Source organism: Grus americana, chromosome 1, assembly GCF_028858705.1.
Source record: "Grus americana isolate bGruAme1 chromosome 1, bGruAme1.mat, whole genome shotgun sequence".
NCBI classification, from domain to species: domain Eukaryota; kingdom Metazoa; phylum Chordata; class Aves; order Gruiformes; family Gruidae; genus Grus; species Grus americana.
In genome coordinates this window covers 15,526,964-15,554,010 of record NC_072852.1, presented here as the reverse complement: position 1 = coordinate 15,554,010, position 27,047 = coordinate 15,526,964, and the positions used below count along the sequence as shown (strand labels likewise).

At 43.6% G+C, this 27,047-nt stretch overlaps 1 protein-coding gene across 1 annotated transcript; it reads left to right on the top strand.

Moving 5' to 3' along the window:
* The first annotated feature begins 21,998 nt into the window (after positions 1-21,998).
* On the top strand, positions 21,999-26,774 carry SYPL1 (synaptophysin like 1). Its single transcript, XM_054803748.1, has 5 exons — positions 21,999-22,067; positions 22,781-22,899; positions 24,067-24,271; positions 25,122-25,310; positions 26,643-26,774. Exons 1-5 carry the CDS (start codon positions 21,999-22,001, stop codon positions 26,772-26,774), a joined length of 714 nt encoding a protein of 237 aa, XP_054659723.1.
* The last annotated feature ends 273 nt before the right edge of the window (positions 26,775-27,047 follow it).

Below are 27,047 nucleotides of genomic sequence, written 5' to 3'. Positions count from 1 at the left end.
ACTGCTCTCCCTGGCAGCTGTGCATGAGGCACCTTCATCTGCAATTAATGTCTGCTTTTCAAAAAATCACCTTTTTTTTCTTTTTTCTTCCTTGCAGCTTAGTCTAACATTTTCCTGATTAGCCAGGAATAAAGTGGTATTGTGGGTTTTTTTAAGTTCACAGAGCTGTGCATGATTAACAGTAGCCAAGAAAGAAAAACATTATGCTTAAACACGTCTAATAAATATAATGAAGAGAGAGGTCTGCAGGCTTTTTCTACATCTGAATCAGATAATTCAAGGATCATAAAAAATTCACCACAATAAAAAGTATAAGTCCCTGGAGCTTTTGGAGTAAATCCAGTCCAAACCCAAAGAGCATCAACCAGGGATTCCTTTAATAAATGTTTAATTAATCAGTCACTGGACCATACGGTTCCTAATTGTCTTCTAGTAGGCATTTTACTTGGTTAATTTATGCACTAAGCTCACACCAAATCCTAGTGTCCACTTTCTGCTGGGCAATACTGCTGGTAGACACTCATAGCCACTGGTACAGCCGCGGTGGCTCGGCGCCCAGAGCTGTAGCTCAGCAGAGCCACGCACAAACACAGTGCCCAAACAGCCAGATCAGGTGGCTCGAGGGGCAACTGGGGCTCCAACATCCCCTGCAGCAGGTAAGGAGGGACAAGTCCTCCCACCGAGACCTTGGGTGATGACGGGGCTGCCCAGGCTTCCATCACCCTGGCATTTCGGTGGGAATGGGCAGTGATAGACACACAGTCATGCCTGGGAAGTCTCTGTCTCCCAGCTCCTGCCGGCACTGTCCTTACGAGTGCCTAAGGGGCAGGATTTAGCTGGGCTGCTGGAGGCTTGTTCTCACCCTCCAGGAGCCACAAAGCTCCCAAAGCAGCCAGTGGGGTGGAGGGAGGGGTGAGACCTGGACCATGGACACCCCAGCTTACGCCTTGGGGTCCCCTGGCCACCTGCAGCATGTTGGCAGGAGCCTGGAGGAGCAGAGCAGCCCGAATAATGTCATTTTGCACCCCAAAAAAATGTCACTGAAGCCGAATCAATGTCAACTTAGAATCATAGAATGGTTTGGGTTGGAAGGGACCTTAAAGATCATCTTAAAGATCATTCTGTAACCAAACTGGGAGAATCCATTAAATAACTATGCCCATCCAGCTTTCTGAACTCCTCTGTTGTTAGATGGAACTGGTTTCTTTTGAGAACTGTCTTTATTTTTACTATTTACTTACAATATTTATTTTGACAACCAAATTAGTATCAACAATTCTGCCTTGACTCCAGATCCAACCTAGCAGCTTTGAGGCTGATCTGCTTTATGTTTCTGAGACCAGAAACCAATGCTGGGCTTGCAGAGGGTGTTCAGCTGCAGCCCTGTGGCACAGGCACAGTGTATCCCACCTAACTTTGCCTCTTGACCGTAACACGCCTGAGCAGGGACTGTGCCCCTTCCCTGCTTGCTTTTTTGGCAGATTTTCTCTTGGTAGGTCTGTGAGGCCTTCTACAGGGAAATACTTTGTAATCTCTACTAATTGTTAAAAAATTTAGGTAGAAACCCACATAGGAATGCTCTAGTTAGGATCTAGAAATGCATCTTGCCAAGATCCAGAGCCGACATATCCTGAAGCAAAAAACTGGGTTTGTCCTCTTCAAAGGACAATAAAATGAGGATGTCCCCGCCAGTGCAATCCTGAGTCTGTGCTGCACCTCTGCAGCAAAGCCTTCATGCTCAGCGGTGGGTTTGCTCTCAGGGAGGCATTGATTCCTGGATGCCAGGACGTCCTGGAGTAATCCCATGCGCACAACAGCACATACACGTCTTTTGATACTCAGGTGACAAGCGAATGCCTTCACAGCTGGCTTGAGCAGTGTGTAGGAGCTAGGTTGCTTGTCTGACTTGGGACTATGGGATGGGATTGTGCACTGTGGGAGAAGCCGGTATCAATCAATCTCATCGTTTTTAGCTCCAGCCTCGGTTATGTAAAGGGCAATCTCTTTCTATGAGCACCTTCCCCACATCCCGTCATGGTCCAAGCAGGTTTCTTACCTGCCTCCTCACTCCTGTGCTGGGGCACTTGTGGGCGGGAGGGTAGGGGAAGGTATCTCCCTCCCTCCCTCTGTGTTCCCAGGCTGGGTACCCAGTCCCCAGCCGACAGCCAGCTGACGGGGATGCTGCCATCACCGTCCTCGTCATGGGGTTCCCCTGAAGAGCACGCGGCAGCACAAATGACTGCACAGCAAGCGCACAAGACAGTCCCTGCATCATGTGCGTCACCATGTAATTCGTCACTGCTGCTGCAGTGTGACTGCTGGTCTCTCACTGATTGCATTTCTTTTTAATGAACGTAGATGGATTTTAAAGCCCCAGAGGAGTGATTTCAGGCAGGGGAAGGTCGATGTGTGGTGCAGTCTTGCTGGACAACTTCATACCGCTGAGGCTAAGCTAAATTTGATAGTGGTTGGTTAGAAATGTGTGGATGTGACTCTGCTTCAGGAGACATGTGTCCACCAACCCGGGTAGTCGCTGGCTGTGACCTACCCTGTCTACAAGGGGATGCAAGCAAATTTTCCATGGCTGGATGAGCAGCGGGATGCACGCTTGGGGTGGGCACAGCCACAGGGAGGGATTCCATGAAGCTCCCAGTGCTGGCAGGAAGCTACCAGGGCAAGTCCAGGCATTGTGGCAGTCTCTTGGAAAACAAGCCAGCACAGGTTGGCCACTGCCCATAAATCCAAAGAGGCCACTGTGGCATGTACGGGCTTGAACTGGGAGGGCAGGTATGGCTGGGAGGGATTCAAGGAAAGAAGAAGGAGATACCATATAGACAAACAGGAACAAACTGGATTTTTTTCATGGAAGGACCTACTTTTTAAACAAGAATAGGAAACCCTGGAGGAGGTGGGGATGCCGCTGCTGCTTCATCCTTTGCTTCCATGAGCAAGGCAGGGAACTGCAAAGCAGTTGCCAAAAACACCCGGGGCAGTGTGAGTCCAAGGCACGTGGCAGTTACAGAGGAACCATCCTGACCCCAAGGCATGAGGCCGGTGAGCCTGAGTGCAGGTCCCAGCCTTGATTACTGCACTTGCTGGAGCCCTGGGATTATGTGAAAATCTCAGCCTTCACTTTTAAAAAATTTCTTACCCCTCAAGGTTCAAAGCAAAGGTTAAAAATGTGGTTCTGGATGTTCAAGAAACAACAACAACAAAAAGACAAAACCATTTTGCTTAAGCCACATGGATTTTTAAATCACCCTCAGGATTTTGAGTTGGTGCCACTTCTTTTCAGGGACCCCAGTGTAAGAGACCACACAATCACAACATCACTGGGGCTCCTGCTCCAAACTGGGTCAACTGGGTCAGCTGTGACATCAGACCAGGCATCCTCCTGGGCCTGAAAACCCTGAGGGTGGCTGTGCCTGACTCTGGTCTCATATAGATCATTATAAATCAGACATAGGTCCTGTCGAGTTAGTAGATGCACATTGCTGCTGTCTGTACCTCATCACTCAATCTCTCGTACACCATTGCACAAGGACTCCCCAACTCTTTGGTGCAGGTCTCCTTTTCTGCACATTTTAAAGAAGGTGAATTAACTTGAGCCTGTTAATACCCTGACCGAATTGAAATGTTTGCAGGTAAAACAGAGAGCTCAGGTTGATAATGACAACTGGAAACGTTTACTAGGGCAAAACACAGCATCTGGAAACAAATCCACTGGGGATGCACACAAGCGTGCAAGGCTATTGAGCTGGTTTGATGGGGAGCATCGATTTTCCTCTACACTCAATTGCTGCCACACAACTTCGCAAATACTCCCTGCTCCCACTTTGTTCAAAAGTTAAAAACAGCCTGCGGTGCTGGAGAAAGGGTTGATGACACAATAGATCTTTTTGTCTTTTCTTTTCTCGGCAACACAGGGAGAGCAAATTGCAAGGAAAAAAAAGAAACAAACAAACATCTATCTGCCAAGATGAGGTTCATCCTTTTTGCCAGTGGGCTGAGAGTGTAGCATCTTTCTCAGAAGAAGGACAATGACTGCAGTGAAAAGTACAACCAAGCCAGCTCATGTGCCTGGAAATCCTAAGTTTTTCCCACATGAAATGACCAGAGAAGATTTTTTTGGTCACTGAAGACTATTACCCTATTCCCCAAAAGCAGCACAGGAGTTAAGAGTGCAAGCAGCTGCCGTCAAGTGACAGGGCTATAAATCTCTGTCTCAAGGGCAATGGAAATGAAATTGCCTCAAAGTGCTGTTGGAAAATCTCTCCTTGTTTCTTACTGTGTTCAAGCAAACAGAATTAAATCACTATTTTTTCCTTCTCAGAGCTGTGCATCTTGTAGATAAAGGAAGATAAATGTACAACCACCCACCTCTGGCAACTTGCATGGTTGATGCTCTGTGCACAGGGGCTGTAGAAAACCACCTTCCAGAGTGAGGCAAGGATTCATCTGTACAGGAATCTGGTCCTATTTTCATTGAACTAACTTACTTACTTTTTTTCTTTCTTCTACAGAAGATCCAACACCAACATTGCTGTCACAGCAGCTGCACAAGGAAATAAGTGATTTCCTGTCTGAGCACGTTCCATGGCTCTGCATTTTACTTTTGTGCTAAACCACAACCAGGCACGTCACCCCACCCTGCGCTGGGGCACTCTACCCCATCCTCTACCATGGGAAAGCACTGGGAAAACATCAGGGAGGCAAAACGTGCCACAAAATGCCCACTCAGTACTTGCACCAAATGCCTTCCCAAGAAACATGTTGCCAAGGCAGAGTTTTATGGACTCTTGGCGTAGCTGAGGGCTCTTCTTGCAGCATATGTGCCTTCCTCCCAGAGCTGTCAACCTAAATGGGGACAAGAAATCCAATCCTTAGCACAACCTTCAGCCTGAACGTGCTCCAGAACACAGAAGATAATGAAACTCTCTATCTGGCTGTGCAAATAATGGAGAAAACCCCCAAACATTGACAAGCCTCTTCTTGCTTTTCCTTTCCTTAATAATAATTCTTATAATACAACAAAAGAGCTAACTTGCAAGAGAAGTAAGTTCTGCCCGGGTGTGGTGCTGCTGATGTCCATGAGAGGGCTATTGGCAAGGGTGTTTGGGTGTTATACCTAACAGAAATACAGAAAACACACTGCCAGCTCATTGCAAAATCCGTAGGTGCCCCTGTTACCTTGCAAGCTTTTGCACAAGCTCTGGCTCAAACCAACGTGCCCTTGCACTGGCTGGAACAAGGGGCAGCAGCTGGTTGCAATGTGACCTCCTCTGCCCAAAGCAGCTCTTGCAGCAACAAAGTCATTAATGACTTTGCAGCAGCGTGGGGCAGTTGTGGGGGCTCTGCTGCCGCCAGCCCTGGCTCCCCAAAGGCTCCTGGACAATTTTCTGCATTGTCTGAGATGAGTCCCATGCCGAGGACTGGTTTTCTTAATATGACAGTTGAAATAAAACACATTTTATTCACACACAGCTAGAAAGATTTTGTTGGATCCAAAATTACATGTTCTGTGTCTGATCAGGTTTGAATTTATTCTCATTATTAAATAAGGCAATTTTCCAACTAAAACATGCTTTCAAAATGAAAAACTACAGTATTTTAATTAAAAACATGTAACAATGAAATCTTTTTTTTTCTATACATATCTTTTTCTTCTCTGTATATATTGTACCATTACCTTCATCCAAAAGATACTTTCTGAATTAGATACAATTTTTCGTCAACACAAGAGAGTTTTGGTGCGAATAAACCATCTATCAGAAAGAATTAAAAAAAAGACCCCAAACCCTTTTCTCGTTCTGAGATTTTGCTTCCATTCACTTTTGGAGTGACCAGTAGAGCTGTTGGCTCTTCTGAATGAACCTTGAGTGAAATTCAATCCAGGCTTGAGGTCAACGTGAATGTCAGCGTTGCCTAGACATAGAGGTCCTACTTGAGAGATACGTGATCTGTAGACTTGTGCTGGTTCATTGCACTGGGCTGAATGCGACCTTTAGATTTCTCCTTCAGCTCATCTGAGACTTTGTACATTATCTTTGGGACATTAAGCACGGCAGGATGAGCTCTCCAGGGAAATACTGCAGTGTTGCCAGCACTCTGATGGCTGGTCTTGTGGGACGCAATGTACTTCTTCTATCCCCAGCTTCTGGAGTCATATGATTATGTGAGGATCTCAGCTTTCACGACAATGAGAAGTAGGTTTCTAGCCATTGAGACTGCAGAGAAAAGCTGGCAAATGTCACCTCCTAAAGGTAAAGGATCAGAAAACAAATGAAAAGGAATCTCAGCTGTATCAAGAGTCTGATTTTTAAGCAACTGCATAGCTTAAAAACAGCATGGTTTTGAGGACTTTTGAATACTTGGAATGAGAAATAATGTCATTCTTGAAGAGAGAAACAACTGCTGCTTGCTTTTTCCTTCTTCTCTCCCTGTCCTTCTTCCTTCTTTTCTAAGGCTCTAGCCTATTGCTTATGCTCCTTGATGATCTCAGTCCAGAGATGCCACTGGAGAAGGATGCTGTTAACCAGTCAGATGGAGTGTGAGTACTGGGAATTTTCCAGGGTTACAAAATGTTTTCCTTGCATCTACCAAAGCTAACGGCAGCAGTCACTGAACACGTGCCACTGGAAAATCACAAGCGGGCTGGCTGCCAAGTGTGCTGGCTGCCAAGTGTGCAGAGCTCTTTGGACAGAGACATGTCAGGGACTTGTGAGTGTGAAAGGACATTGCTGTGTCTGAGCCGGCAAGCGGCTGGCCTCGGGCACGTGACAGCCTACAACTGTCCTGACAACAGCCAGGAGGGCTGGGGCTGAGCCAGACGCTGCCCGCAAATCGCTTCATGGCGAAGCGAGCCTTGCGCAAGGACTGTCCGCTTGCCATCAGAAAAGCACATTTATTTTTAGTGGAATAGTTGTAAATGGAAGTAAAGTGGTCACTATGGAATAAACAATCTCAGCTAATGGCTTGCTGACATTCAATCACAGTTCAGCGGGGACACCTCCAGCACCCCTTCAATCTTGTGCCAAGCCTTTGAACCCCTCTCACTTGGCAATGGGTGTTTGCCAAGAAGAGGCTAAAAAGAAAGCTACTGTGAGCACGTGAAGAGGAGTGTCACCAGTGTGAGATGGGGAATGTTACATTTATACTCTATATATGTTTATATACATTTATATGACATGGGCAGAAATCAATCAGAGCAATGTCCATACTAGATCAGACCTGGGGCCTGTCTTACCCTATAATCTGTTCTCCAGCAGTGACCAAAACCAGGGGAAAGATACCTAAAACTATGGAAGTGTTTCTCCCAGCCTCAAATGATTTGCAACACATGGGCTTCAGTGAGGGACTCCGTCCGCCCGTGGAATTGTAGTAAGAAAGGGTATCTTTTGTACAGCTCAATGTCATAATGTTTCATCCAGAGAAAAGCTGGTGGGAAAGGCTGAATCATTGTAACTGGGAGAGATCATAGTTTTTCATAGAGTCATAGAATAGTATGGGTTAGAGGGCACCTCAAAGACCATCTAGTTCCAACTCCCCTGCCATGGGCAGGGACACCCTCCACTAGACCAGGTTGCCTAAAGCTCCATCCAGCCTGGCCTTCAACACTTCCAGGGAGGGGGCCTCCACAATTTCTCTGGACAAACTGTTCCAGTGTTCCACCACCATCATTATAAAAAATTTCTTCCTTATATCAGATTTTGGTAGTATCTGTCCAGGTGAGAACCTCGTCTTACGAATACAGAGAAGAGTAGAATATTCCCACAGGAACGCACACCTCTCTACAACTGCTGTTTGGGTTGATTTCTACCTTCATGCTTTTGCACTGAAGCTGAATTTTTAATTAAAGCAATCTATTTCCATGAGAGATGCTAAATGTCATCCGTTTTTTAGGATATGACTTCCAAGGAGTTATTCTTGATTTATATCAACTCAATGAAAAAAAATCTAATGAAGCTCCATCTTACAAAGGGTTTTGTCAAAATACATAGGTCCTAAATTTTGCCTTCCATTAACAATATGCATTTTAATCAGGTGCTTGAAATGTATAACTTAATGTAAATTATGTGCAGATATGTTATGTGCCAAGCCTATATATATACCTGTTTGAGAGAGGAAAAAAACCCACTCCTCTCTTGGATGTTAACAGGAAAGCATGGAGAAGGTAGAATTTTTAGGCACTATGTATAGCCCAGAATTTGGTGTGTGCTCAGTGCAGAAAGGATGAAGGGAGGAAATAACAGTGGATTTATGCCTTTGCAGAACCAGCCAAGCTGGGACAGCCTCACAGTTTGCTGCCTGTGGCCCTCAGAGGTTGTTCCAGCTTTATGTTTCACTAATACACACTACTGAAATGCTGCCTGGGGCCGACAGACTACCAGCAAGACTGATTAAACCAACTACTGGAAAAATCCCCAGGAAGCTAGTCAAAACATAGCATTTCCAGCGCTGAAACACAAACTGTATGAGTTCCTAGAACTGACTCCTGGGTTTGCTTGTTTTAAATTATACGTTCATACACACACACGCATAGCAGCCCATGACCGTGAGATGACAGCACAATGTGCATCTCCTACAGCCGGAGGCTTTGAAGTGCTGTACACAGGTAAGGCACGTGTTACTGGCTGTGCTCTACTGACATGCAGATATTTGCTGAAGGACACAGTGCAATGACAGGGGCACCAGTATGTATAAATGACCCGAGCGACTACATAATTAGGCAACCTAGACTTTCCATCTAAGTTTTCTATTCTTCAAAATTTTCTCCGAGAACAGGGCTCATTTGTGAATATGATGAATGGCTCGTGAGATGGCTCATACAGCAGGATGCTTACAATAAAATGGGTTTGGAGCAGGCAAGGCAGCATTATTATTCCCTTGCCTGCCTGGCTTCTTGCCAGCCTCCTGCTGCCTTCTATCTCCCATCACAGGAGGCTGGAAAAATTCCCCCCGGGATTCATTAACATGAGAGAGATCCTGTGAAAAACGGAGGCGGTGTGAAGGAGGGAGGTGATGGCTGAAGGGAGAAATCAGGCTTGCAAGGACTGACACAAGCAGTTAAGTGCCTGGAGAGGTGCGAGAGCAATGAAAGTCACTGCAACAGGGAAGGGGAAGGAAATCCCAGGCAATTTCTCTCTCTATGGGTGCTCCAGCCCCAGAAGTCCACGAAGGTCCCAGGCCACATTTAATTTACTGTGGCTGAAGCATCTTGGGAAACTGTGGTTTTCTTCTGGTTTTTACACTACATTTTACACTGCATTTATACTGCCACTCACCGCGTTGATAAGACTCTGGAAAGATAAGAAGACTTTTTAAAAATTAAACTGGAAAAATTCTTAAAGCAAATCTTAAATCTGATTTTTAAAAATCTTCATGTTTGGGCCAGTTTTTTTACAGCCCAAGTATTTGAAAGTCTGGACTTGTCAGCCTATAGGAGATCCTTTTCTTCTGGTTTCTCCGTGATATTGTTTTCCTAGGATAATTTGGCAACATTGCAACACCGTCTTTCTCAACTGGTGTCCTCATTTGCTCCATATTCTGCCAAAATTGTGCTCCTGTTGAAGCTCACAATGTGACAGGCAGGTATGGGCAGTGACCAAATTTATTCCCTGACTCTGGACACAGCAAGAAAAGGGCAGGGGTCACTGTGCACCTCCTCGGTTTGTTTCTGCTAAATGTCAAGTGCTGAAGCAGTCTTGGAGGAAAGATGTTAAACATGTAGCTACCAAATTACAATGCCAAGAGTATAGTTTGCTTTTTTGACATGAAATTGGACTTGGCCAAACTCTTGGCTTGCATCAAAAAGAGAGCTCACTCTTGCCTTTGGAAGGCTATGAACTTTTAGACTAAGGATTTATGAACTATTTTCTTTCACTGGGTAGCATTTGCATTTAATGACATTAAGAAAGGCTTTTTTATTTACATAGGCTGCTTGAGACTTGTTAGGTTTGTGTTTTGTTTTCTAGAAAATTTAATCCGGTCAGATGATAACTGAATTAACTACATAGCAACGCTTTAATTTTATTAGCCCTCTATTTCAGTTTTCGCTTTACTTCTCATTGCCTTTTGTGTTTTATTTAATCCACATGTATTTTTGCAATTCGTGATCCAAAAGATACAATCTACAAAGTGTTTGTCATTGCTTCCAAATTCTTAACAGATTCTTTAAGAATATCTATTGTGTCTCATTTGGCAGACAATAGTACCTGCCTGACCATCTGTATTTGTGCAGTTATTCCACCCAAGTACACAAGACTTCCTTTCTCACCATTTCGAATGAGAAATATTTGTACTGTTGAATAGATTAATTTTTATTTTGTTGCCTGACGTCCATGACCCGGATTTGAGTTATAAACTTGTCATGTGTCAGGGCTCATTATCCACTGATTGCATAAGCTATTGTTACCAGGATAAATTTAGAATTCATCTGAAAATCACAATTAATCATTTGACTGGCTCTACAAATAAGGTCGGCCAACATTTACTGTCTCTAAGTTCATGTACATCTAAGTCTGCTGCCAGAGTATCTTCTGAGTTTCAGCTGCCTTTATTTGTTTCATAATCAGAAATATCTTATTTCAGATTCAAATTACTTTGTATAGTTAGCTCACTAACTCAAGTGTGTTGGCATGTCTTTTAAAGACTAGCATATTCTAAATATGTGTATAGACAATAAAGTAGTAAGATGTGAAATAATTACCATTCATATCCTTCCGTTGTTTTCTCAAAACCCAGTATTTTATACTTAGATATTGTTTTCAAGATGATTAAACTGACTCCTAAAATGTTTTTCCTAAAATGTTTTTGTTTTTTCAAGTCCAATAATGCTTCAGGACAATTTCCATCTGGTAGTAATAGTCCTGTTTATTCTGGAACATCTTGGTTTATATTATGCCTCTGTGTCACAAAATCTATTGAAATCATGCAAAACACCGATCTCTCTGCCAAAGTCAATAAAATTACTACTTGTTGAAGAAAACAGTAAACAACAGAACTTCATAATGATGTCATTAACACATCCTTTGTCAACAGTTGGGAAAACTGGACCTTCAAGAAAAATAAAGAAAGAAAAAAAAAGTAATGCATTCAGCTCAGTTGTAGAATTAATTATACATAAACTTCTAATGAGATTTGGTTAAAATGCAAACAATTTTTACAGCAGCATTAGCTGCACAGCAGCCTAGCAGCAGTAGTTCAGCATGTCAAGTGGATGCTGCATTTTATCCACCCATCCATCAGAAAAATGGACACATTTTAAAGTTTCTTTAATTCTCAGAGTCAGTATGCTACAGTAGGCCCTTTGAAACTTCAAACTGGTATAGAGCTCTGAGCTCATCTTGAGTCTAATTCAGGATGGTACAGTATATTCGGGACCTCCCAAGGGATTTGGTCCTACCCTGCATTTTCTTCTAGGAGCTAAATTCTCCTGCTCTTTGTGTTCAGAAAACTCCTAGGATGTAGTTCTGAAAGGGAATTATCTTCCCCTTTGTTGCAGTGGGAGGCCTGATGTCTTTTGGGTGGGACAGCTCTTTTCTGGGAGTCTTTTATCACTTAGACTTTGCCTAAGGAGAAATCCCTAAGGTAGCTGAGAAAATGGTATTTCCTGCCCCTAGCTGCTTGTTCCTGTCCCCAAACTACCTCATTTTGTGCCAGCACAAGCTTTTTCGCATCCGTTTGGTACAAAAAATAACCTGTTCATGGGTTTATTTTTCATCCTGATCTGTTCAAATGTGTGACAGTATAAACTTCTACAGAGAACAGTGCAGCCATGGATGGAGTGTGTTTGTTTCACTGGCAGTGCCAGCCAAGCAGCACATAAAACACTAGGAAACACAGCAGTGGGCTGAAGTACTGATGGGCAGATATTGCCTGAAAGTGGCATGATACGGTCAAAACTGAACTTACTAGCTTAGTTCTCAGAGATCACAGTCAGAAAATGGAGGGGGGGGGGTGTATTGATTTCTAGATTCATCAAAAAGTAAATTAATAATAGCACTAGAGAGATGTGCTTTATCATAAGATACAGCTCACATATAGCAGTAAATGCTAGGCTTTAGTGAGACTAACGTATATTAAAGGATGCTACTGATGCCCACACCAAGCTTAAGCAGTCTGGCTGAAGCAGAGAATATGTTCTACCTCCTTTTCTCCATGCTTTCCACTTTAAGTCAGCATTTACAGCATTCTCAATGTCTTCCCTTCATCCAAGAATTTCTATGGGGTTTCACAGATGCCAAACATAAATTAATAATAATTTATATTAACAATAACAGCCTTATCCTGAAAACAGGTAATTTCCACAACATGCCACTAGATGGTACAACAGGATTCTGCCTGCACAGTTCTGCAGTCACTCAGCACTCTGAGATAAAACCTTCCACTAAGCAACTGAATTAATTCTAGCTGAAGATTCATAAGCCTAGTGTCATTTAGAATTTTTATTCCAAGTGCATACATCATATTCTTTGTCCTTTACAGTTAATTGTGATGTTCCAGAAGTCTGCCTTCAGCAATGACTTTCCAAAGTGTAATTACAGAACAAGGCACGTATTGGCGTACTGTACAGGGTAGGGCCCACAGCTACCTAGTTAACACCTGTGATGTCAGTGATGAGCTAGGAAAATTAAACCACAGAATTTGTAGATTGCGATCCCCCGTGAAAATCACACTGCCTGGGAGGCAAGAGCAGCTACGGGAAACTTCTGCTCTGAAGCAACCCTAACCCCTCAGAGGAGCTACTGCCTTTCTGGGAAGGGCTGCCTCCCCTCCTGCCCTTTGGAAGTGTACACAGAAATGGGGGGTAGGGGACACGACTGCCTGCCCTTCAGTGGCTTCCATGGGGATCAAGGACAATAACAAGAATTTGTACAGACGCGGCAGCAGAAAATGAAAATTCAAGGCAGCAAGGGTACTAATAAGCAAAATAATAGTTCAGAAGTAACTAAGCTGCTATGAGTAAATGAAACAAAGTGTAAAATGCCTAGAATTTATTTAAAATATTTTGATACAGTGTCTCAGAAAATCTACCTTGTACTAATCACAGAATTTAAAACCTGCTTGGGTATGATAGATGAACAGCACATGCAGTGAAAAATGTCTCAAGAAATTTTAGCAAAAGACAACATGAAACAGTGATTTCCAACATCTTGGAGAAAAGACAAAGGGGTGCCAGAGAAAGCAGGGAAAAGGAACAATATAACAGAACATTGTTATTTGAGAGCCAAAAGAGAAATAAATATAATAATAAATTTACTAACAGGTTGTGGTAGAGGCCAGGTGCCCACCAAAGCCACTCTATCACTGTCCTCCTCAGCAGGACAAGGGAGAGAAAATAGAATGAAAGGCTCCTGGGTCAAGATAAGGACAGGAACAGATCACTCACCAATTACCATCACAGGCAAAACAGACTTGATTTCAGGAAATTAATTTAGTTTATTGCCAATCAAATCAGAGTAGGAGAATGAGAAATAAAACCAAATCTTAAAGACCCCTTCCCCCCACCCCTCCCTTCTTCCTGGGCTCAACTTCACTCCCCATTTCTCTGCCTCCTCCCCGCCAGCGGCACAGGGGGATGGGGAATGGGGGTTGCGGTCAGTTCATCACACCTGGTCTCTGCCACTCCTTCCTCCTCAGGGGGAGGACTCCTCGCACTCCTGCCCTCCTCCAGCCTGGGGTCCCTCCCACGGGAGACAGTCCTCCACAAACTTCAACATGGATCCTTCAACATGGATCCTTCCCATGGGCTGCAGTTCTTCACCAACTGCTCCAGCCTGGGGTCCCTCCCATGGGAGACAGTCCTCCATGAACTTCTCCAACGTGAGTCCTCACGGGTTGCAGTTCTTCACGAACTGCTCCAGCATGGGTCCCTTCCATGGGGTGCAGTCCTTCAGGAACAGACTGCTCCAGCATGGGTCCCCCATGGGGTCACAAGTCCTGCCAGCAAACCTGCTCCAGCGTGGGCTCCTCTCTCCATGGGGCCACAGGTCCTGCCAGGAGCCTGCTCCAGCGCAGGCTTTCCGTGGGGTCACAGCCTCCTTCATGTACATCCCCCTGCTCTGGAGTAGGGTCCTCCATGGGCTACAGGCGGATATCTGCTCCACCACCAACCTCCATGGACTGCAGGGGGACAGCCTGCCTTACCATTGTCTTCTCCAGGGGCTGCAGGGGAATCTCTGCTCGGGCACCTAGAGCACGTCCTCCCCCTCCTTCTTCACTGGCTTTGGTGTCTGCAGAGTTGTTCCTCTCACATATTCTCACTCCTCTCTTCTGACTGCTGCTGGTGTTGCGCAGCAGTTTTTTCCCCTTCTTAACTCTGTTATCCCAGAGGCACTACGACTGTCGCTGATGGGCTCGGCCTTGGCCAGCAGTGGGTCCATCTTGGAGCTGGCTGGCATTGGCTCTGTCAGACATGGGGGAAGCTTCTAGCAGCTTCTCACAGAAGCCACCCCTGTAGCCCTCCCACTACCAAAACCTTGCCACGAAAACCCAATACACAGGTCTAAAGAGGAAAGACTGAAAAGATCAGAGTGCACAAGCAAATAAAATGATGCAAAGACACTAGAAAACAGGTAGCTAATAAAATGGATGGAAAAATGCAGCCTATTACATCACAAGAAACTACCTATAGACAGCTATTTGGCAGGTGATATTTATTTAATTTGGGAGGAAGAAAAGCACTTTCGCCACCTGGAGTTTCCAAAGGTATGGCAGACCTGCTGAATAGACAGACAGTATTGTGGGCAGAGCGGTCCCGTGCAATGGTGTCTCCCCTGCCAGATAAGTATTAAGTTAATCACCCTCTCTTGCTTTATCTACAAACACAAAGCTCAGGACTTCCCTGAATTAATCCTTGTTTGGACTGTATAGGGGATTAGGATAGGAAAAAGAACATCACGAATCATCAAGGTTTTTTGCACTGCTATCACAAACAACGATATCACAACTATTCTGAACTCCCTCTTAAAACAACCTCCAGTGTTTGCCTTCTGTTGGAAGACATTTCCAAAATCTCATGCTTACACTTTATGTTCATCATAAATTATATTCTTTGATTATATGCCATGATCCCTGTGGTAAAACTGTCTTTTAATATAAATTTCTGCCTTCCCTGCATGGACTCCCTAGTGTACTTCAAGCCAGCAGTAATACCCTTCATTTGGCTAAGCTAAACCACCCAAGTTCTTTCAGTCTAAGAAACTGAGCTCTCCATGACCCTTAATCATTCAGGTAGTTTGAATTAATCTTCTGCAAGCATTAGTAAATGAGTCTGCTGCACAATGCTCCAGAAGAAGCTTACTCACTCCTCGCACAGGGGCACAAGCGCTTTGCTGTCTCTGTCAGAGACGTTTATCCCTGGGGCAGCCGGGAATCCCACCGGTCTCTCCCACAGCCTTGCCAGACACCATGAGAGTAGCTACAGAAACCCCACAGTTTTGTCCTGTGTATTTTCCAAAGAATGAAAATCTATATACTGAGAAATTATTTTCATTTTTTCACTAATAATACTGATTTTCAGTTTAAGAGCTATCAGTTACCTAGTTTCTAATTAAATTCGTGTTTCACATCAGTTTTATATCCTTTTAGAGTCAAGTACTAGGTCAAATATCTTGCAGAACTTGGAAGTGTGTTACAGTGACAACTATTATCAGCCCAGTCTTTTGATCATCACTGCTTAAGCACCGACTAATCAGCAAAAACTATTTCCCAAATGACTAGGTAGCTTGACCTTAACTATATTGTTCTAATTTAATTCTCTATGAAGAGGGTTCTGCATCAGTCATCCCATTTTTTTTCTTAGAAGTACTGTTAAATGGATAGGTCTATATTGCCATAACATCAGACACCTGGGTCTTGACCAGTGTTTCAAAGATGACCAGCAATCATTGTTCATGTTATGAGAGTTCCTTATCAGCCCTGTCCAAACTGGGTTGCTTAGTATTGACAACTGATACAAAAGCTTTAGCAGATGTGACTCAACACTCCCCTGAGCCCTGTTGGAGTGGAAAGGATTTACTACACTATTAGCATATTAATACTTTCCTGCTTTTTCCCAAATACAGAATATAATATTGGTCATTTTTACTTTTTTTTTTTTAGTTGATTCTATCATTTCTGTCTGTTCACTTTGGTATAATCTCCTTTCTTCCTCCTGTGATTCAAAAATGGATTGCTGTTGTCTGCAAGTCTGCAGACCATATACTGGTCCTTCAGTCCATTTGCTTTCTTATCACTTTTCTGCAATAGACTGCCTTCTAATTTATATTCATTATTACCAACTTCTCCTTTCTGCCGTTTGCTATATATTTTTTATACTTCTGTCACTTTCTAAGCCAAACTGATTTTCCAAGCAAAATAATTCTCTTTCTGTACTGGGCTTTTAAACAGTACACAGTCTACCTGCTTAAATTCTTCCTTACAGAGATTTGATTTAGAATTGGTTTCAGCTTATGAAATTGGCTCTGTGGAAGTACTATCTATATTTAAAGTGTTTGATATCACTTTGGAATGCAATCCACTAGCAAAAATGTTCCAAAATACGTTTAACCCCAGAGAGATAAGTTATATGGACTGAAAAATTAAGAGCCTTTTCCAATTTTGAATTAATGAACCCACAGCTAGAACATTATATATAGTTCAGAGTAAATCTGTACCAGACATCTGGCACCTGAAAAGACTTGGGCGGGGGGGGGGGGGGGGGGGGGGGGGCAATATCAATCAGGGCCTGGGAACATTTTTGAAGAATGCTTTAAATAACGAAATACTTTTAATTAACTGACAAGTGGAAAAGGAGAAGAATTAAACAAGTGCTTATATGTACTTTCAGGGAGATATATTGTTTATATGTTTTAAGTAGAAGATGGGGAAGAAAGAAGACAGAGAAAAAAAATTCTGAGATATGTTGGATGGGGGGCAGGGAGCTACTTGGTTCATTTAGACTGAACCAAGACTTCATGTGCTACATAGATGGAACATTTTTTCTTGGGCATGGAGGAGGTGGAGATGATGAGCAAATAAATATTCCATCTTTTATCTTGGTCTGTCCCTTTTTTTATATTCCTATTTTACTCCTTAAAGGCACTGGTTATTCAGACAGCTAAGCTAATCAAGGTGGCTTGAACCCTTGTGAGATTCATGTACTATATGGAGAGTAGGGCGCATAAATAGTCTCCCATAGGCCACATTTTCCCAGTTCAGCCACTGCTTATTTAATTCAGAAGAAATAACATTGAGCTATGACAGATCCTTACAAAATCAGAAGGCATTTCACCAGCTGTTTTAGAAACACCACCATGAAATACAAAAAAAGCACTGCCAGTTCCACAGAGATTCCTCCACTGGAAGTTGATCCTACAAGACCTGCACAGCCCAAACTAAAGCTGGTTTTAGTTGTGCCGTTGCAATATCCCCATAAGAGAGACCTTAGAAGACTTGCACAGCTCTGCTGTGGTCTTGTTCCCTAATTTGCACCCACTGTTCAACTACATTGACTTCAAGAGGGATTAATTGCAGCACCAAAAATCAGATTACCATTTTCCCCTTGCAACATCAGTCAATGACGTATCTTATGAAGACAAATTATAAGTTCATTATAGCTAATGAAATAACTAGTTTTATTGTCTTAGACCTTATCTTGGACAGCCTTTGCTGACCCTATCTACAACACCCCTGGAAACGTAGGATGAAGGCTTAGACAGCTCTGCCCCTGCAGTACTAAAAGGTTGATGGTGCCACAGAGCGATGCATTTGCAGGAGACAGAGATTGCTCAATGCTGTGTCCAAGACCACACCAGACCCCCCACAGAAGGTCCAGACCCTCACAGATCTTGTCACCTTCATTTGGAAATGCAAGGTGCCATTCTGTAGCCTGGTGATTTAGGCCCTTCTTACTCTGGGCTTGCCATTCCTGTGATACCCTGCTGTGATTTCTAACAGCACAAAGAGTGTTTTAGTAGCCTGCTCCAAGGAGTAACTGATCATTTTTGTGCTTCAAAAACCTAGACTCATCTGGGAGTGCTCTACCCCCATGACAGAATTAAGACAATGCAACATTTTAAAAATTAAATTTAGCATATGCTTGATGACACCTGTACACCCTACTAGTCCTGGGAGGCTTGGCATCTTGCTCACAGTCCCCTGGGTGCTTGCACAATGGCCTCACTCTGCCAAGGAAAGCTCCACAGGTAGCCCTTGCCACACAGGTGCTCTCACCCTTCACTGCACTCTGCACCAAGTGTGTTTTATACCCACAAACACATATTCTTGGAGATTTCCAATAGACAGGCGAACTGGTTATAATTTTTAATTAATTAGTTACTAATTTGTAAGTTGATCTTAACAGCAAGTTCATACATTAACAACCACTGTAGTACCGATGCTGGCAAGCCTACAGTTACATCAGATTTAAAAGCCATTTACAGGTACTGGAATTAATGGAATCAGTAATACTAATTCATTGTATTTTGAGGTATCAACAACATCATTTTCATGTAACAAATGAGCCTATTCTATTATTTTAGAAGTGTATATAACCCTCAAGGACAATCACATCAAAGTTTGACTGCTGTGGATTGCCCTTATTTTGTGTGTGCAGTCCATGTTAGTCTCACAAGCATGAAAAAGAAGAAAGCAGAAGTCACCAGCCAGGGAGGAGGCTGCCAGGCTGGGCACCAGCTGTATTTGTAACACAGCAGTGCAAGAAAGGAGAGAGCCATCCTTTCCACAGCTTTAAACTTGGACTACCTCCAGGAGCCCGTAGAGCAGGCAGATCTCAGCACCTCTCTTGTTCATTGTGCAGAAAGCTAGGGGGTAGAAACATGCAGAAAGCTGTGTGAGAACGTCCCACCCTGCTGCCAGTGTTTCGTAGTAGTGCCACTCCAGGCCAGCTGAAAGGCTGACTCTTTGTTACTGTTCTCACATGGATTCCCCAACTTGGAAGCTTCCTCACGTATTCCCACCCTTGGCTAGCCTCCCACAACTTATTCACAGCAGTAACTGTCACAAAGCAAACTCAGCCAAGACTGCCCCCAACCTTCATATCCCTGACCAGTCCTTCCTTATCTGTAAGTATCAAGTCAAGGTAAGCACCTCACCTTGTCAGCTCCTCCATCACCTGTGTGAGGGACCTTTCATCACTGCACTCCAGAAACCACCTGGATTGCTTGTGCCCTGCTGTGTTGCCCTTCCAGAAGGTACTTAAATTTCCCCTTGAGGACCAGAGCCACCTTCTGGTTATCTGAAGAAGGTCTCCTCTGTGTTTTCCTGATCAAGTAGTTTGTAGCAGACAGCCACAGTAGCATCACCCATGTTGGTTCACAATCTCTAATCCTAGCCCTAAACTCTCAGCTGGCTCATCATACATCCCAAGGCAGAGCTCTATATGTTCCTTCTGCTCTCTCACATAAACAGCACCTCCCTCTCCTCACCATCCTGGTTCATCCCAAGGAGCCTGTATCCATCCACAGCAGCACTCCCATCATGTGAGTTACCTCATCCACCCCATGTCCACAATCAAAAAGAGATTATAGCCCTGCAAGTGCTCACAGACCTCTAATAGCTCCTGTTACGCATGATGCATGTGTTAGCATACAGGCACTCGCTCACACTGACTTCCCAGAAAAGGTATGAGAGCTTCCCCCATAATGCTGTTCTGTGGGCACTTCCTTACATGCATACATGCACCTGAGAGGAGGGGGGGAGCTTCTGCCCTGTTTTCTTGATTTCAGAGTCTCTCCTTGAAATCATATCATCCTGTACCCTTTGCTTACCAAACCAGTCCACCACTTCCTCACTGAATTGTAGGTCATCATCTCTTTCCCTGATATCAAATTCATCACTCGTAGTTCTAAGGTCTCCTCAGCAAATTGGCCAGCCTGTTGAAAAGATGCTTTTACCCTATTTGGTCAGGTGGATCCCATCTTTTCTTAATAATCCTCAGAGAGGGTTCCATGATGGTAAAAGCTGAATCCCCTTTATTAGCACCAGCTGTGCAAGCAATTGTTGACCTGCAGGATCCATTCACTCTTCATCAAGCACTTCTTCCTCACTAGAAAAATTGAGGACAAAGCCATCCAGGACCCCAAGATGTTGACTGCCTCCCTAGAATAATGTAGTAGTCATGCTTGAAATGCTGGCAGTATTGTTGATGCCCACATGGAAGAGCAGCTGTGATTAATAGTTTGAAGCTTGTCTCTCCACAACATCCTGGATCCAAGCCCCTGGTGAGCAGTAAACTTCCCTAGACAGCAAGTCAGGTCAGCAGGTAGGGACCTCCATCCCATATAGCAGGGAATTTCCTCCTACTGTCAATCACCTCTTCTTCCCAGTACTCCTGCATGGCTGAGGCTCAGCTGGCACAGAGGATTCATTGGAGAAAGCTCCTTGTCTGCTACCAGAGTACTGACTCTGTTCTGTAGCTGCAGATCTGCAGCTGCAGCCATCCTCCAGTGACAAGCTTCCAGCCTTCACCATCATGGGAGTCTCCATTTCCTCACCCAATGAGCACAGACTCCACCTGCCCTTCCTATAGGAATGAAGTAGATTCAGGTTCCTGAAGCTGCAGGGTCTCAGAAAAGATCCAATGGGTCCCTTTCTCATCATTTCTGATGCTGTGTAGGCAGCTGACCTCCTCCCACAGCTCCTGGTGACACACACTTTCCACCTATGCACACCTCCTGCAGGCAAGGAGCCTGTATCTCCCAGCCCCAGGCTCTCCTCCCCAGCCCCAGGACTGGAGAGCTACACCACCCTTCAGTCTGAGCCAAGGCTTCTGATGCACCAGGGACAGCTGATCCAGACAGTACTGAGGACTATGATCCGCAGCACACTACCACCATGGCTGAGCATATGTCGCTCTGTGAAGGCTGCTGGCCCCCTTCTGCACAAACTGCTGTACCCACTAACTAGACCCAGGAGCTGCACTCCAAGCCAGCTCTTCCATTGGCATCTCTTCAGCACCTGCTGCAAGGCTGCCTGGCTGCCATAACTGGGCTCAGCTGGGACAAAACCTGCCAGCATCCTTTGTCCAGGAGCAGCTCACAGAGCTGGCTAGAAGCTGCTAGATCAGTAAGATCTTGCTAGAAACAGCCACAAGCCTCCCATAGCTATCCCTTCCCAAGAGCAGCACCAGACACCCTGACATTCCTCAGAGGGTTCCCAGGAGTCCCCCAGCAATCCCAGAAGTTTCTAGAAGATCTTGAAGCACAGCCAGGAAACTGCTGCAGCGAGTGCTGTGTCTGTTGGCCACCTTGGCTAGCCGTGCTCTCCAGTCAGGGCAGAAGGCAGTCCCTCTCACAGGCCTCAGCTCTTCTTCAGCACAAGTTTTAGCTCTTCGGTTTCACAGAAGATAATGTATCAACAATAGAGCACAATCACAAAAAAATAAAGCTAAAAAAAAATCAAATGTAGTTGATGAGATTTCAGCAAGCTTCCACTGTGCGTGAATTGTCAAGAGCCTCTGCCTTGTTTGCTAATAAAATCAGTAAGCCCCAAATCACAGTATGGCACAGCAGATCCCCTGAAGCATGCTGTCCTCTGCCTGCTACCTGCTGCCCCTCCTGCAAGGCTTGGCCTCAAGGACACACAGCCCTGACACCACAGCGCTCATGGCCTCGATGTGGCAGCACCTCCTACTTCAGCTGATCACAGCCCCTTTAGCCTAGGAAGGAAGGAAGTAAGTTACTGCAGCCCAACTCTACAATATGGCCAAAGCTGTTATTCCCTGTGACAGTTACCACACCATTTCCTTCACCCACAGACAAGGTCCTCCATGGCAGTGGCACCTACCCCACACAGCTGGCATCCCCCTGCCTCTGATTTGGGGCTGAAGAGCCCCAGCATGAGGTAATAGGGGTGGGGTCATCGCCAGCATGAGGTAAGTGGGTGAGGTAAGTGGGTGTGGCAGGGAGGAGCACAGGGGATGGCCCTATAGGGAAGTGCCTCTGCAGGGCTACGCCTGTCTGTGGTTGCTGTAGGCTGCTCTGGTACCTCCTAGGATGGCTGGCTTGAGGGTGGACTTTGGCTTGTTCCTGGAGCCCTTGGGCTTCATTAAAGTTCTTGAGTGGGTGAGTGGGGCTGTTTCTCCTTCTTTCCCAGGCCTGGCTTTGCTCCTGTGTCCTAGCTGGGTAGGCCTGAAGAGGTGTGTGCTAACAGGCTGCCTGCTCCCTGCCTTGTCTTGTTGGTAGTAGGTGCTCAACACAGAGCTGCTCTTCAGCTGGGCCCTCTGGCTGGGAGGGAAGATAATAGTTCTACAGAGACAAAATCTATGTCTTAATTAGAAGTTTGTCATCGTAATTTGTGCCGCTGTGTGTTCTGTTTATAACATGTATAGGATTTTGCTAGTGAACAAAGGGAAAATAAGAGCTACTCCGAGAGTCAAGTTGATGTACAATACTCTGAGCATAGAGCTTCTAGCTACTCTAATGTACTGTTATGCATGTCTGAAACTCTAAAAAATACTTCCTTTAACAACTGGAAGAGGCATTGTGCTGGCTTTTAGCATTCTAAAAACAAACAAAAAAAACTAAACAACCCCCCAACTTTTAGTGTGGAGCTAAGAAAAATATAAATAAAAAGAACTTTCAAATTGGTCTTTGTTAGTGGCGTTGCTCATATTTTTGGATCATAGAAACTCAACACTTTAACTATTCCTTGACATAGCTTCATGCTTTCCCACTGTTATTTCTTGCTTTCATTAGCTGTTTCAGCTAAAAGGTTGAGATTTTTCCTTTGAGCTGTAGTGGTGTGTACTAATATGTCTATGTGTCAATTCCTATAGATTTTTTCCATCTTTGCTTTTGCCACATGTGGAGGCTTTCAAGGTGAAACTACTCTTCTAGTTTCCTGCAAAGGTGTGGTAAACAAAACTGTTACAGCTGCTTTTGCTTATCCATTCAGGTAAGTATTAGCTCTTTAGTTGTTGCTCATAAACTAGTTATTTCTTATTCACTTTCCCCCATCTGTCTCCCTATGAAAATGTGATTACTGTATATACCTGAATGAACATGTGAAACCTCTGGCTTGCTCTGTAGTAGCAATAAATAAATATTTAGTTGTAATTATTCAAAGCACTGTGGTTGTTGGTGCGCTATAGAAAGAAGCAGGTAGTAATGGCAGTAGGCTGTATTACTGCTTTGTATTGCTCTGCCTTAAGCTCTATTCTAGCAGCGCATGAATGCTACAGGAGGTGATTAATAAGCAAAATAATACAATTAATTTAACAGCCTATTTCTTCACCAATTTGTAGTACAGATAAGATTATTTTGGATGTGCTGTTGTCATATTTTTGTTTAAATACTGAATGGAAAATACTTACTTTTCAGTTTATTCCACTATGATCTTGGTGAGGGTGTTGAGTACATAAAAACTAAATACTCCACTGTCATTGTAGAGCTCTTGTACATACAAGCTCCTTTCCCAGAGCATGAGGAGGAAGGTTTCCTCTTTGTTGCCACAGCTGCACAGTTACAAGTGCAGAGTTGCTGTTCCCTATGTATTCAATAAGCACAGCTGTAAGTATAGAAATGGATTCAGAGGCCAGCTAGTAAAAACTACTACAGAAGTTTAGAATTTGGTCACAAAACCCAGTGTTGTAACAGCACTTGGAGGGGAGAGTGGGAATCTGAAATGATTCTGTCCTGGTCATTGCTGGTCATGTAGGTTTTAGTGAACTTCCTACACTTGAAGGTTTAGAACTTGCATTTTCTTGTAGCTGTAATGCAACTTGGTGCCTTTTAAGTCCTGATCCCCTTATTTAACTGCCAGTCTCCAAAATAATGCTGTTAAGTCTGCTTCCAAATCAGGATTTCTTTCTTCAGTTATGATAAATGTAATATTAAGATTGTTCTCCTGAAGTTGCTGTTGCATATCCCAATGCAGGATGGGGAACAATCTTCAGATATCTTGACAAGTCTTTGTGCTGTGTAACTGATACAGTATACAAATTGTCTTTTAGAGTGAACTTACACAATCAGAATGCTGAAGCACTCTTACTGTGAAGCATGACTGTATGAAGTTTCCACTGCATAGCAAACTCTAACTACATGAAGGATATAATCTTTGCAGGTTGAATACTGTTGTATTTAGTGCACCAGACGCAAAACGCTGTGGTGGTACTTGGACTGACGTCTATCTTGTGGGCAACTTTTCCTCTTCTGCACAATTCTTTGTTACGCTTGCGGTGTTGGTATTCCTCTACTGCATTGCTGCCCTTGTGGTATATATTGGATATAAGCATGTGTATCAACAAAATAGCAAGTTTCCACTAACTGTAAGTAATAAAAAGATATTTTAATGTTTTGACTTTGAAACCACAGAGATGAGAAATACTGCTAATACAAGAATATCTGAATAACTTGTGAATATTCAGTAGTTCCAAAAGTTAGATGGAGTGTGAACACAAGTATCTCAGACCAGTCACTACAACACTCAAGCAGAAAAGGGGACCCAAAGTCCTTGAACATCCATGGCATCATACCTTATGCAGTTATTGAAGCAGAGTGGAATGCAGTTCCATCTTCTCAGGTGAACGGTGTCTTCACCACAACCATTCTTTTGTATCATGTATTTGAATATAGAATTGTTCCATAGTCTCTGGGAATTTCCCTGTGTAGAGCACCTGCTGGGCAGATGCAACTGGTAGAGGGAAATAGTTATCTTGTGAATTTTAGTCACCTTAAATACCAAAGCCCTCATCCTCAGAATGAAATGTTTCAGAGCATGCCCAGAAACAGACTTTTCAAGCCAAATTTTAGCATATCAGCCATCCAGATTTAAATCCTCTGTACTTTCTCCTCTACCATCCCCACTTTACTAAACTTTGACTTAATTTTTTTTATAACATAAGTGCTAGGTGTCTGATTTCTAGAAACTAATTTCTTACAGAGGATAAGATTGCTTATGCTTGATAGATGCAAAAGGCATACAGTTTTGTAGCTGATTAGCAACACAGACTATAACTTGAGTTGTAATTACAACATTGTTAATGGCTAAATTTGCTTGTGATCATTAGCACTGATGCAGTTATTTTGGTGATATAATTCATACTGTCTATGTCTTGCTCTGTTAGGTACATTCATGCAAATTATTTGAACCTAATGATGAGTACTCCTCTTCTGCAGGACTTGGCTGTCACTGTCATAACAGCCTTTCTGTGGATGATCGGTACCTTTGCTTGGGCAAAGGCACTTGCTGACATCAAAATGTCCACAGGGGCCAGCATTATTCCAGGAATTGAATCTTGTGAAGCACCAGGAACAACTTGTCATTTTGTTTCTGTGACCAGCATGGGAACTCTGAATGTGTCTGTGGTATGTATGTCTTCTGCCATATGGGTACAATAAATGTGTTAGAAAATAGCCAATGGCACTTGAGAGCCCTGTTCTGCTGATAGGATTTGTTGCTTGCTGTGTTAAGATTGCTTTAGGGGTTATCAGTTCTTCATGCCCGTTAATACTGTGGTAAAACACTGACCAAACTTTTTCTTTAAAAGGAAACTTGTTTCTCTTCCTTTCTTTGAAGAAAAATCTTGTAGGATCTGTCTCTAGAGCTGTTAAATGCAGCATTTCCAGACACATTTGAGTCTTTATACTATTTCTGTCTGTAGCCAAGAGCACCTTAAAATATGTTACTGAGCCACCCAAGTGGGTCATTGATTGATAGAAGTAAGGAGGAAACACTGTGTTTCCTGCTCTGCCTTTTGGTGCTGAACCTAGCTTTTTAATCAACTGCAAGCATTTTTACACATCAAATAAATATTCCTTATAATATCATGCTGTGGTTTAGTCCCAGCTGGCAGCTGAGCACCATGATCCCATTCACTCATCCCTCCCCCAGCGGGATAGGGAGGAGAATCGGAAGAAAAAGGTAAAACTCATGGGCTTGGATAAGGATAATTTGATAGGACAGCAAAGGAATAGGAAAATAGCAACAACAATACTAATAAAAGAATATATAAAGTAGGTGATACACAATGCAATTTGCTCACTGTCTGAAACCCAGTGTCCAGCCCAGCCCCAAGCAGCAACTCTTCCTCTCCGGCCGCCCCCCCAGTTATATACTGAGCATGATGTCATATGGTATTGAACATCCCTTTGGCTACTTTGGGTCAGCTGTCCTGGCTGTGTCCCCCCCTCTAGCTTCTTGTGAAAACTAACTTCATCCCAGCTGAAAACCAGAGTATACAATAATATAAAGCTCATCTTCATAGGAAGGACTCTTCACAGCAGGGCAAATGGGGCTTATTGTAAGACCTTCTTAGTGAATCCTATTTTTCAAAACTCTGGCTGTTATTCATTGGCCCAGTAATAATTAACTGTGTGCTCTGGATGTGTGTATGCAGAGGTGCTGAGTGACTGAAAAGAACTTGTCTAATTACATGCAAAGGACAGAATAAATTTACTATCTGATTTCCAAAGTTGTCTGTTAAAGTAGTTTGTAGTACTCTAAAGCATGTAGAAATGCCTTGCCCATAGCAAAGGGATGCCAAAGATAGCAGTTGTTTCTGGCTTGCCTTGAAGTTATATTCTGGTTGGTTTTGGTTTTGTGGTGTTTTTTTAAAATAAAAAAACCCCCAACACCAACAAACAAGTAAAAACCCAAAAAACCAAAACCTTAATCTTGCCTTTTTTCTTAACCTACAGGTGTTTGGCTTGCTTAACATGGTTTTATGGGGAGGAAACGTTTGGTTTGTATACAAGGACACCAACCTGCACAACCAATCAAACAGAGTATCTCAAAGTCCAGGTATATATCCAACTCAAAGAGGAATATGAAAACAAGGTGATACTTTGAAGTGCTTCCACTTTTACACCACACTACCAAGAGCATGGAGCTATTAGGATTTATTTCAATAACTGATAAAATACTCCATACAAACTTCTGTTTTGTACTATGGTTTGACATAAGGTCTTGGATATGCTAACTGAAGGGTTTAATTATATTGAAATACATTATGCTTTTTGAAGCTATGCAGCTTTTTATTACTTTTTGAAGAGCAAAATGTTGAGGTTATCTGGATGTTGACCCTCTTAGGTTCTTAAATTAAC

Coding starts and splice junctions, on each gene's coding strand:
- SYPL1 (XM_054803748.1), top strand. CDS start 21,999: ATGGCTGGCTTGAGGGTGGACTTTGGCTTGTTCCTGGAGCCCTTGGGC. Junction 24,272..25,121: donor ATAGCAAGTTTCCACTAACT/GTAAGTAATAAA, acceptor CCTCTTCTGCAG/GACTTGGCTGTCACTGTCAT. Junction 25,311..26,642: donor GAACTCTGAATGTGTCTGTG/GTATGTATGTCT, acceptor CTTAACCTACAG/GTGTTTGGCTTGCTTAACAT.